The 12,348-nt window shown below is 42.2% G+C and overlaps 1 protein-coding gene across 1 annotated transcript in view; it reads left to right on the top strand.

Annotated features, from left to right (window-relative positions):
- The window catches only part of SGCG (sarcoglycan gamma), an 89,908-nt gene extending 77,893 nt beyond the window's left edge, over positions 1–12,015 (top strand). The window contains exons 7-8 of the mRNA XM_023190316.2: positions 4,476–4,599; positions 11,226–12,015. Of these exons, the coding sequence (XP_023046084.2) occupies positions 4,476–4,599; positions 11,226–11,411 (310 nt within the window). The 3' untranslated portion in view covers positions 11,412–12,015. The remainder of the gene's footprint in view (positions 1–4,475; positions 4,600–11,225) is intronic.
- The last annotated feature ends 333 nt before the right edge of the window (positions 12,016–12,348 follow it).

The raw sequence follows: 12,348 nt of genomic DNA, 5'->3' as shown, positions 1-12,348 counted from the left end.
AAGACCACACCACTGCATTCAGCCTGGGCGACAGAGCCAGACTCCGTCTCAAAGAAAAAAAAAAAATTGTTATTATACTTCATAGATATGCACACTAAACAATATAGGATCAGGAAAAGCAGCATTTTTATATATTCAATGTCCAGTTAAATATTCATCAAAAGCAAATAGGAGTTCAATTTATCTTACCCGCAAAGCGAACATTTGTAACATAAAAATAAATTGTGATGTAATTAAATTATAACAAGGTTTGTTAATTTTGAAAATGGATCAAAAGATTAACATTAAAGAATTTTTATAGAGAAGAAAAACATTTTACTTTCCCAGGTTAGAAACATGATTCAAATCCGTGGAAATAATTCTATTAAGGCCATTTTGCAATTATAAAATAATATAGATTGTAGAAAACCAAAACACTTTTAAAGTAAATGTCAATTTTTAAAAATATATAGATCTCAATTAAATAATTCATCTCATGTTATCCCATTAAGACATAAATCTTCTCATTGTATATACAGCAGACTCTTACTGAAAAAGAAACAGCACAAGAGTATTCTTTTGCTTTTTAAAAGGTGGTTCTGAGGGAGCAACTTGAGTGTTAAAACCAAGCCAATTAAAAAAATAACAAAACTGCAAGGAAACGCTCGAGCACTGTGGTGAGGATGGGAGGCGGGAACTAAATTCACTGAATGCTTTCGACCGCCAGGAACTGTGCTCAGTGCTGTCACAGAATTTGTTTCATTTAATTATGAAGTGATGGGCAATTTTATCCCCATTTTTTAAAGGCAGAAACTCAGATCCAGATAGTTCCACGTTGTAAGTCACAAAACTAAAAAGGTAGCCACTCATAATCAAATTCAGCTTTGACTCCAGGGCCCGTGTACATCCAGTTTGCTGTCTCCACCACCCAGCGGATCCTCGAGTGACTGATTCTTTGATTTACCCCGAGATGCCTCTGACTGATTATACGATGGTCATACCTTCTTCTTCTGCAACTTCTTGCCATAAACTGTGTTCCACTTTTTATTTCTGGTTCCAGCAGCAGCATTACTATTCCTGACCTGATTATAGTAAAAAGATTCTGGAATATCCTAGCTGGCCTATATATATATGTGTGTGTGCGTGTATATATGTGTGTGTGTGTGTGTGTGTATATATATATATTTTTTTTTTCTTTTTAGACGGTGTCTTGCTCTGTCCCCAGGCTGGAGTGCAGTGGCCGGATCTCGGCTCACTGCAAGCTCTGCTCCCATTTTCCTGCCTCAGCCTCCCGAGTTGGGACTACAGGTGCCGCCACCACGCCCAGCTAATTTTTTGTATTTTTAGTAGAGACGGGGTTTCACCGTGTTAGCCAGGATGGTCTCGATTCCCTGACCTCGTGATCCGCCCGCCTCAGCCTCCCAAAGTGCTGGGATTACAGGCGTGAGCCACCGCGCCCAGCCTTAGGTTCACATTTCTTATGGCAAAATCATTTGCAAGGAAAGTATGAACGCTGACAAACTACCTTTAAGCAACCTTGCATTCACACATGACGTAATTCATTCTTTTTAAAAAATTCAGCAAAAGTATATTAAAGTGTTTATGTGCCAGATATAAAAGGCATGGTCCTTGACCTCAATAAGTTTACAGTCTCTTGAGAAAGGAAACATGCAAACAAGTTAGAACGGTGTATTTAATTGCTATGATAAAAGTACAACTTCTGTTGGTGGCATAGGCAAATAAATACCATCTTCCCAGGGCTGATAGCTGGGACGATGCCACAGAGAAGGGAGGGTTTGAATACTGTGTAACACCATAAGGATGTGATGTCAATTAAATGAGTTATTATTTCCATGTTTGTTCATTTTACTTATCCAAGGAAGATACACATATACTACTGTGTGGATGGAAACACTTGTAAATATGAAAGTTTACTTAGTAAGTGTTTATAAATACTAAGCTCAATTAGAAACCAAGAAAGGGTAATTCCCAGGTCCCAACACTAAAGAGGCAGCTCATGGTGAGAGTAAAGGAAGAGTTAAGCTAAGCTGCTCATAGAGAAATCAGGATACATAGAGACTAGGTGCTGGGACGTTAGTGCTGATGTGGGACTGCGATTCCAAGTGATTGTTCAGTGTTCATGAAACACCCTGGCTGAGAAATCTCCAAAATCCTGGCCTCCGGTGAATCAGGTTATTACACACAATATGCCCATCAGCCCAGCAATGTCACAAGAAAGACTGCTATCTTAGGCCATGGGTTGAAAAATTACCCACAAGAAATCATGACCTGCAAGCCTTTGCCTGGCCGAGGTAGGAGAAGCAAATGCATACTACTTCATGGTATGGGAACTCCAAGGTGGAAACTTAACAGTAAAAACTGCACCAATGTCTGTGAAACCCACAGAACCATTTGAAAACAGAAACTGCATTGAAGACGTTATCCCATCACGCATGACAGAAAGACACCTAAGGAAACAGTCCCTGCTGAAGACTAGTTTACTAAAAGAAAGAGGAAGGCCGGACACGGTGGCTCACACCTGTAATCCCAGCACTTTGGGAGGCCGAGGTGGCTGGATCACGAGGTCAGGAGATCGAGACCATCCTGGCTTAACACAGTGAAATCCCGTCTCTACTAAAAATACAAAATAATTAGCCAGGTGAGGTGACAGGCACCTGTAGTCCCAGTTATTCTACTCAGGAGGCTGAGGCAGGAGAATGGCGTGAACCCGGGAGGCAGAGGTTGCAGTGAGCCGAGATTGCACCACTGCACTCCAGCCTGGGCGACAGAGCGAGACTCCGTCTCAAAAAAAAAAAAAGGAATAATTGAACTACCATAGAGAAGAATTAGAATTAGCAGCTGCTACAAATAACCTCCTGGAACTGTTATGTCATAGAGCAAAGCAAAGAGATTTTGAGAACAAGTATAAATAAAATGCTCAAATGAGGAAAAAAATGAATAGAAATGTAAGACAAAGACAAGATGGTATGAAAATGGCAGATTTGGGAAATAACAAAATAGAAATTATAGAAATGAGACATGAAGTAATTAAAATAAAATCACTGGCTTCCAGAACTTTGTTTCTCATACCATCCTCCATACCATTCTCCAAGGAGAATTTCTTGGAGAAGTGGCTGATCCCAGGGCTAGACCAGGGAATGATGAAGATGGGGCTTGGAGCAACCTAAAGTTCCAGGAAATGCTAACCAAAAGAAAGTAGGCATCGTGATATTAATAGCAGACAGAATCAAAATTAGGAAAGAAATAGCATTAATAAGAATCAATGGGGTCCAACGCGGTGGCTCACACCTGTAATCCCAGCACTTTGGGAGGCCGAGGCAAGTCTTCAAAATGTATAGCAGGTCAAACTTCACATGCTCAGAAAATGAAACTTTGCCTTCTATAACAAACAGTGATTAAAAAAAAAAAAAAACTTGCCAATTCAAGGGAGCAAGTCATCAGATGTAAAAAGTCTGTCAAAAAATGTTCAGTCAATTTCAGTGCAGATTCATTATCGGGTACTTCTGTCTTAAGCCACTTCCCTTTCTCTCTGCTCCCTGCCCCTCTCCTCCTGTGAAACCCTAGCCTGCAGTGGGTTCTGTTTGTTCTGCTTCCTACTGCCCTTTTAAGCGTTTCCTTGAAATCAGCATTTCAAACTTGGGCGCTGAGCAGCTGAAAAGTGTTTCAAATGATCACATTGTGCCATCTGGTGGAAATGCAGCCTTTTCCAGGCAGAGGCAAGTAAGAGAATTCCTCTGACTCTTACGTTTTTGGTTCTCTTTCTGTACTTGGCTTAACCACAAGGAGAGTCTGATTAATTGTACAAAACCAAAGCCAGCTGAGGCCAACTTCCCTCCTTTCAGTTCTATCAGTTCAGTAATTTTTCCAAAAGAAATCTTTCCATTTGCCCTGTAATCTTTTTAAAAAAGACCAAACTTATATTCTGGACATGTGGAAATGCATGTGTTGTCCTTACATCTATCTTTTTTTGCTAAATGAATTGGTGTTTTAACTAAAAAAACAAGCCTGCCACAGCTACTTGAGAGGCCAAGGCAGGAGGACCTCTTGAGCCCAGGAATTTGAGGCTGCAATGCACCATGATCACAACTGTGAAGAGCCACCGTACTCTAGCCTGGGCGACATAGCAAAAATAATTTTGTGTAGTTATTCATAAATGGCATTTTCTTCTGAAATAGTATGCCAGAGTACTTCACTACGCCATTGGAAACTGCTGCATGGGATTAGGACTGCCTCATGTTTTTATCGGCTTTTAGAGGATACTAATCTCATAGGCTCTCATTGATAGAAAGTTTATTTCTTACTTCACATTTTTTCTGGATTTATCAACGAATAGCGCACAGTATGTTACCATTTGAGAACGACTTGAAGACTTCTATATCTTACTAGTTATCTTTTCCATGCTAAGCTGAAGGATTGCTGGAATGGCTTTTAATACTCTTTTATCTCTTTTTTTTTGCTGCTTTTCCTCACCTCAGATTAGAATCCCCCACTCGGAGTCTAAGCATGGACGCCCCAAGGGGTGTGCATATTCAAGCTCACGCTGGGAAAATCGAGGCGCTTTCTCAAATGGATATTCTTCTTCATAGTAGTGACGGAATGGTGAGTTCACAGATCAGCCTTCTACTGTATGTCCTGATGATATTCCTGAGTATCATGTCTGTAAAGCTATCAGTATTCAATTTCTAGTAGTTTGCAGAAAAACATGAAGGTCATACAGTAGCAAATGTACAAGCAAAGCAAAAGACAATTTAGCATTGAAAGAAGGGCCAAGAAAGTCTAAAATTATTCTGTATTAGATCCAGACAGGTTTCTTTGACTGGCATTTTTCATATCAAGTGACTTAGTGACTTGTTATTTTCTTTTTTTTTTTTTTTTTTTTATACTTTAAGTTCTAGGGTACATGTGCATAACGTGCAGGTTTGTTACATATGTATACTTGTGCCATGTTGGTGTGCTGCACCCATCAACTCGTCAGCACCGATCAATTGGTCATTTATATCAGGTATAACTCCCAATGCAATCCCTCTCCCCTCCCCCCCCATGATAGGCCCCAATGTGTGATGTTCCCCTTCCCGAGGACAAGTGATCTCATTGTTCAGTTCCCACCTATGAGTGAGAACATGCGGTGTTTGGTTTTCTGTTCTTGTGATAGTTTGCTAAGAATGATGGTTTCCATCTGCATCCATGTCTCTACAAAGGACGCAAACTCATCCATTTTTATGGCTGCATAATATTCCATGGTGTATATGTGCCACATTTTCTTAATCCAGTCTGTCACAGATGGACATTGGGGTTGATTCCAAGTCTTTGCTATTGTGAATAGTGCCGCAATAAACATACGTGTGCGTGTGTCTTTATAGCAGCATGATTTATAATCCTTTGGGTATATACCCAGTAGTGGGACGGCTGGGTCATATGGTACATCTAGATCTAGATCCTTGAGGAATCGCCATACTGTTTTCCATAATGGTTGAACTAGTTTACAATCCCACCAACAGTGTAAAAGTGTTCCTATTTCTCCACATCCTCTCCAGCACCTGTTGTTTCCTGACTTTTTAATGATTGCCATTCTAACTGGTGTCAGATGGTACCTCATTGTGGTTTTGATTTGCATTTCTCTGATGGCGACTGATGATGAGCATTTTTTCATGTGTCTGTTGGCTGTATGAATATCTTCTTTTGAGAAATGTCTGTTCATATCCTTTGCCCACTTTTTGATGGGGTTGTTTGTTTTTTTCTTGTAAATTTGTTTGAGTTCTTTGTAGGTTCTGGATATTAGCCCTTTGTCAGATGAGCAGATTGCAAAAATTTTCTCCCATTCTGTAGGTTGCCTGTTCACTCTGATGGTAGTTTCTTTTGCTGTGCAGAAGCTCTTTAGTTTAATTTGATCCCATTTGTCAATTTTGGCTTTTGCTGCCGTTGCTTTTGGTGTTTTAGACATGAAGTCCTTGCCCATGCCTATGTCCTGAATGATACCACCTAGGTTTTCTTCTAGGGTTTTTATGGTGTTAGGTCTAACATTTAAGTCTCTAATCCATCTTGAATTAATTTTCGTATAAGGAGTAAGGAAAGGATCCAGTTTCAGCTTTCTACTCATGGCTAGCCAATTTTCCCAGCACCATTTTTTAAATAGGGAGTCCTTTCCCCATTTCTTGTTTTTGTCAGGTTTGTCAAAGATCAGATGGCTGTAGATGTGTGGTATTATTTCTGAGGGCTCTGTTCTGTTCCATTGGTCTATATCTCTGTTTTGGTACCAGTACCATGCTGTTTTGGTTACTGTAGCCTTGTAGTATAGTTTGAAGTCAGGTAGCGTGATGCCTCCAGCTTTGTTCTTTTGACTTAGGATTGTCTTGGCAATGCGGGCTCTTTTTTGGTTCCATATGAACTTTAAAGCCGTTTTTTCCAATTCTGTGAAGAAACTCATTGGTAGCTTGATGGGGATGGCATTGAATCTATAAATAACTTTGGGCAGTATGGCCATTTTCACGATATTGATTCTTCCTATCCATGAGCATGGTATGTTCTTCCATTTGTTTGTGTCCTCTTTGATTTCACTGAGCAGTGGTTTGTAGTTCTCCTTGAAGAGGTCCTTTACATCCCTTGTAAGTTGGATTCCTAGGTATTTTATTCTCTTTGAAGCAATTGTGAATGGAAGTTCATTCCTGATTTGGCTCTCTGTTTGTAGACAATTTAGCATTGAAAGAAGGGCCAAGAAAGTCTAAAATTATTCTGTATTAGATCCAGACAGGTTTCTTTGACTGGCATTTTTCATATCAAGTGACTTAGTGACTTGTTATTTTCTTTTATTTTTCTTTTTTTTTTGAGACAGAGTCTCACTCTGTCACCCAGGCTGGAGTGCAGTGGTGGGATCTCGGCTCACTGCAAGCTCCACCTCCCGAGTTCATGCCATTCTCCTGCCTCAGCCTCCCGAGTAGCCAGGACCACAGGCACCACCACCATGCCCAACTAATTTTTTGTATTTTTAGTAGAGACGGGGTTTCACTGGGTTAGCCAGGATGGTCTCGATCTCCTGACCTCATGATCCGCCCACCTCAGCCTCCCAAAGTGCTGGGATTACAGGCATGAGCCACCGTGCATAGCCCGTGACTTGTTATTTTCAAGTTGGAAAAAAAAAAAAAAAACACTACAGACATTCACGGTTTACAGAGAATGTCCATTTTGCCATTTCCTCGGGATCCAGCTTCTCTGGGGATGGCTGTCACTAGGAGTCACCCACCAACAACCACTGTCACCTTCCACTGCCCGGAGTGCTGCGCTTAAGCTGCATTTCCAGTTTAAACGAAAATGAAAGATGAAAAATAAGAGCGTTTTTTCAAAGTCAACTTCAATAAAGATAAAACCTGGGACTTCAAGTCTAGAAATACAGTTGTCTCCCTTTATTGACAGGGGACATGTTCCAAGACCCCTAGTGGAGGCCTAAAACCACAGAGAGTACTGAACCCTGTAAACACGATTTGTTTTCCTGTGCATACATACCTATGCTAAAGTTTAACTTATAAATAAGGCTCAGTGAGAGATTAAGAACAATAATAACTCACAGTCAAATGAAGTGATGATAACAATATGCCAGCATCACCACTCTCATGCTTTGGAGACATTACTAAGTAAAATTAATGGCGACTTGAACACAAGCACCGTGGTAACGTAACAGTGGATCTCACAACGGAGATGGCGCCTCAGTGACTCACAGGCTGGGAGCGTAGACAGCTGGAGATGCTGGGCGAAGGGATGATTTGTGTCCTGGGCTGAACGGCTCGAGATTCCATCATGATAGTCAGAAATGCGTGCCATTTAAAATGTATAAATTATTTCTGGAATTTTCCATTTAATGTTATCCAGACTAAGGTTGACAGCAGATAACTAAAATCAAAACTAAAACCAAGGAAAGCGAAACAGCAGACAGCAGGGGAGGAGCTACTAAAACCTCACAGACACAAGCCAAAGTCACAACGAGGCTTAGAGCGCACACTGCTCACTACTGATACTGGAACCCTGTTTGTTGGGGGGAAAAAAAAAGGAAAAAGCTCGATTTCAGTCAACCAGAAAATCAGACATGTTAGGGATGTTCCTAAATGGTCTGGAAGAAAACCAAGGATTTGGTTTATAAGCTCATTCCAGTTGTATGATTATAGATTTGTACAAACAACTGATCTCATCTTCTTGGCCTAAGCCCAGATATTTTTATACGTACGAATGTGCTCACAATAAGCCTCTGCTGCGTGAATTGTCTTGTGCATAGCTCTGTCTTACCAACAGGGAGTGCAGTGAGTGGCGTGGGTTGCGTTCATTCGTGGCCGTCATGCCAGACCCTGTGGAGTGCAATAGGGATGGCACTGTGTCCAAAACGCCCAAGAAGAGACCCAGAGCCAGGGAACAGGACAGAGGGTTTATTGAGGACTTACCGACAGGGCAGTCCGGTAGCAGCGAGCTGGACTGGAAAACTGCTCCCGTTTGTAAAAAGCATGCAGGTTATACAGCATTTTCACTTAGCAACAACTTCCGTTTAACCCAAAACTAAGGGCCTCGGTCCCCCATATGGCCTGTGTTCCAAGGGACGGGCCAGGCGCTCCGATGTCCTTCACAGATGTGGACTGAATCTCTGGGTTGGCCACTCCCAGACTCCTTAGCTCAGAACTCTGAACACATACTCTTCTTGGGTCCTAGAGTCATTCTCAGGGAGTGCCTGCGTTATTGCAGTCAGGTGCATCTCCATGCACCGGGTGAACGTGCTGGGATAAATGGCCGTGGACGCTGTTAGTACAATGAGAGGGCACATGGGTTTCCAAGCTCCTCTCCAGCTCTGGCCCTATCATCGCACCTGTGGCAATGCACAGACCCCCCCCCCCCCCCCCACACGTGAAACGTGGTGCAGCAGGCAGAGGATTCCGCTGGAAGTCAGGAAGCCCGAGTCCTAGTGCTGGATCAAATTCCCTCATTACCTGTTTGAATTCGGGAATCTTATCCGGCCCTCGCTGGGCCTGTCTCCTCAAATAGGGATATCATATTTGCTTAATTATGTCATAGGGTTTTGAGGCACTACTTAGGAATATGGGTGCCAACATTTTGAAACTACATTACTGTGATGTTAGTAGGAAGGTGTAGTAAAGGTGTAGGTGGATATGGTGCCATCATCGAGCGGGCCGTGAGAACAGCCCCAGTGTGTGGGCAGGACCCATCAGGTGACAGCCTGCTAGTGGAACACAGTTCTTCAGGGGAAGCCACTGCAAGTCATAACCTATGAAGTTGTGATGTCAGGAGCAGATAAATGCAGAAATAAAAATCAAGAATGTTGGAATTTCATTATGAAATCATAATGTCACTGCATACTTAAAAATGTATTACTGGCCGGGCGCGGTGGCTCACACCTGTAATCCCAGCACTTTGGGAGGCCGAGGTGAGCAGATCACGAGGTCAGGAGATCAAGACCATCCTGGCTAACATGGTGAAACCCTGTCTTTACTAAAAATACAAAAAAACAAAATTAGCCGGGCGAGGTGGCGGGCGCCTGTAGTCCTAGCTGCTTGGGAGGCTGAGGCAGGAGGATGGTGTGAACCCAGGAGGTGGAGCTTGCAGTGAGCTGAGATTGCACCACTGCACTCCAGACTGGGCAATGCAGTGAGACTCCGTCTCAAAAAAAAAAAAAAAAAAAAAAAAAGTATTACCTTCACAAATGTAAACTTACCTTAATTTTGAAATGATACCACTTATTTACATGAAGCAGGAGTCATTTTCACAAGCAGCACAGAGCCAGACCCACAATTCGAGTGCAGGAGTCATTTTCACAAGCAGCACACAGCCAGACCCACAATTCCAGTGGGTCTTCCTTATTACGAGGAGCTACTTCAAAGGGATGAGAGAGATTCCAACCTCTCACCAAACACAGTCCCATAAAGGCAAACAACAACAACAAAAAGATGCTTGGGTGGCAGCGTGTGGACTATTCCAGCGGCTGGAGTTTGCTGGAAGAGTAGGGTCAAAAATGACAACTAGAAAAAAACTGACCAGTTAACCACAAGAAAGGGGACAGGAGAAACCAACAAGTTGAAAGTGTGTTAGTGAAAAGCAAGCGCCCAAAGAACCTGAGGCACTGGGTAATAACTAAAGAGATTCTACTTGAAAAGCATATTGACACCTATTTGACTTCTTTGACCCTGACTGCACCAGACCATGCAGGGCGCAGAGCTGCCTGCCAGGCTGTGGGGTCGTGTGATCAAGCCTCACCTGGCAGGTCCACACCGGGGAATGTGTGCAGCCGACGACAGCAGGTTGTTAATGGATTGGAAGGCAAGGATAAGAGCCACACAAAATAAAGGAAGGAGCTCTCCTTGCTGGCAAGGACAGAATTATGCCTACCCGCATTCAGTTTAATTCCTTATAACAAGTGAGTGCCCTGGAGTGGGCGACGTTTGGCTGCTGGATGTGACAATTTCTATTTATCAAAAAGATTTCCGAGCCTCAATCTTCAGCTCTTTGTTTGCATTTCAGTTTAACTAAATTATCCTATGACCAGAAAACCCAGTAGTTTTCATTTCATTTTAACTGGCTCAGTCTGTGTCTGCAGATCTTCACCATCTAATAGGAGGCCGTGCCATTTCAAATAATATTTAAAAGTTAGGGAAATGGTTGCCAGCTAATAGGATGAATTTAATTGCCTCTCATAGGAAAACAAAATCAGGATAAATTTCCTTATTCATGGGTAGAAATTATTAAGATGAATCTATTTCGATGGATTATACTTTATCCTAATGGGGAGGAGAGGATTTACGTAAAGTCAAAGTGAGTCACAAGATAAACGTGAATCGGCAGAATTCTAATATGTTTGACAAACAATTTTGAAAAGCGTTTTTAGAAGTGTAGCATCACAAAACTGAAAAGCAACCCAGTTTATTGAAACAAAAACAAACTGTAAAGGTGAAACACGTTTTCACAATGGGGTCACATTTCTAAGCTGGACTCAAACAATGATAAAAAGGAAAAGTGACTCCCTCCAGTGTGGAAGGAATTGTGAAGCCCCAGCCTGCATGTAGAGTAGAACTAGGCTTTAAAAGAATCGGATAATTACGAAATGACTTACATAAAGTCAGGTGCCTATTTCGTTTTCTATGAGGAGAATAAACTAATTGGAAACCTTGTGAGAATGGGGATTTGCTGTTGACCAGGGTGGCCCTTCCTTAACACGTCATCTCTCATCTTCTTCCAACCAGCTTGAGCTTGATGCTGAAACTGTGTGCTTACCCAAACTGGAGCAGGGGACATGGGGTCCCTCTGGCAGCTCACAGAGCCTCTACGAAATCTGTGTGTGTCCAGGCGGGAAGCTGTACCTGTCTGTGGCCGGTGTGGGCACCACGTGCCAGGAGCACAGCCACATCTGCCTACTAGAAAAAAACTGAGCTGCCTGCATCCTCTCGGTGATCTGTGCAGTGCTGGCCCCAGATCCTCACAGCCAGGGAACAGCTGCACATCGTCAAAGACTGAGGAAGCGTGGACGGGAAGTAAATGCTTCCAGAGGAACTCAGAAAAAAAAGTGTTTGGACAAAACTACATGATCTCCAAATGCACGTGGATGTGAGACACAAAAGTTGAAGAAATGGAAAAGCAATGTGTTTTCCCACTGGATTAATTTTCACCAGAACAATTGTGAATTCTCTCTGCCTCGCCTCCCCCATCTTATCTTGTCCCTGTGGACACACACTCGGTGCGGAGTTAACATATGACGCTCCACTGTGGATATCTAACGTCCTGTTGAGAGTAGCCTTGCTCAATACTAAAATGCCCCAACGTTCTCTACAGCATTTCCTTTACAGCATTCAAACTTCACATCCTCCCGTCAGTTTAATGCAAGTATGTCAGGTTTCACAAGAAAAATGCCAAGTTTTGAAGGGAATTTGAGGTGGATCTGGTTTTCAAGATGTAGTCAAAGGAATAAATCACACAAAATTAAACTTTCTGTATATAGTCAATAAACAATAAAAATCAACCTCATTTTTCAGATTTCATAGTTTAAGGGTGTCTTACTTTTTTAATGCTCACACATCTTTGAGGTAGGTATTATCTTTCCCCAAGTTACTGGTGGCAAAGTCTCAGGTAGAACAAGTCACAAGATCACATGGTAACTACTGAAATTAAACCAAAATATAACCCTCCATTTGCATAGCTCTTTTCACTTTGAAAAAGTTTCATGTGCTGTGTCCAAAATACCCATCTATGTGATAATTGTACAGAACTTATCTGACAAATGATGAAACTGAAGCCCAGAGGTTTTGTCTCTACCAAGACCAAAGGGCTAGTCTGTGGTACTTGCCTCCACACGACAGACAAAAGTCTGGA

Source organism: Piliocolobus tephrosceles, chromosome X (genome assembly GCF_002776525.5).
Source record: "Piliocolobus tephrosceles isolate RC106 chromosome X, ASM277652v3, whole genome shotgun sequence".
Lineage (NCBI taxonomy): Eukaryota > Metazoa > Chordata > Mammalia > Primates > Cercopithecidae > Piliocolobus > Piliocolobus tephrosceles.
Note: the sequence above shows the minus strand (reverse complement) of the source record. Positions and strands in the feature narration are given on the sequence as shown.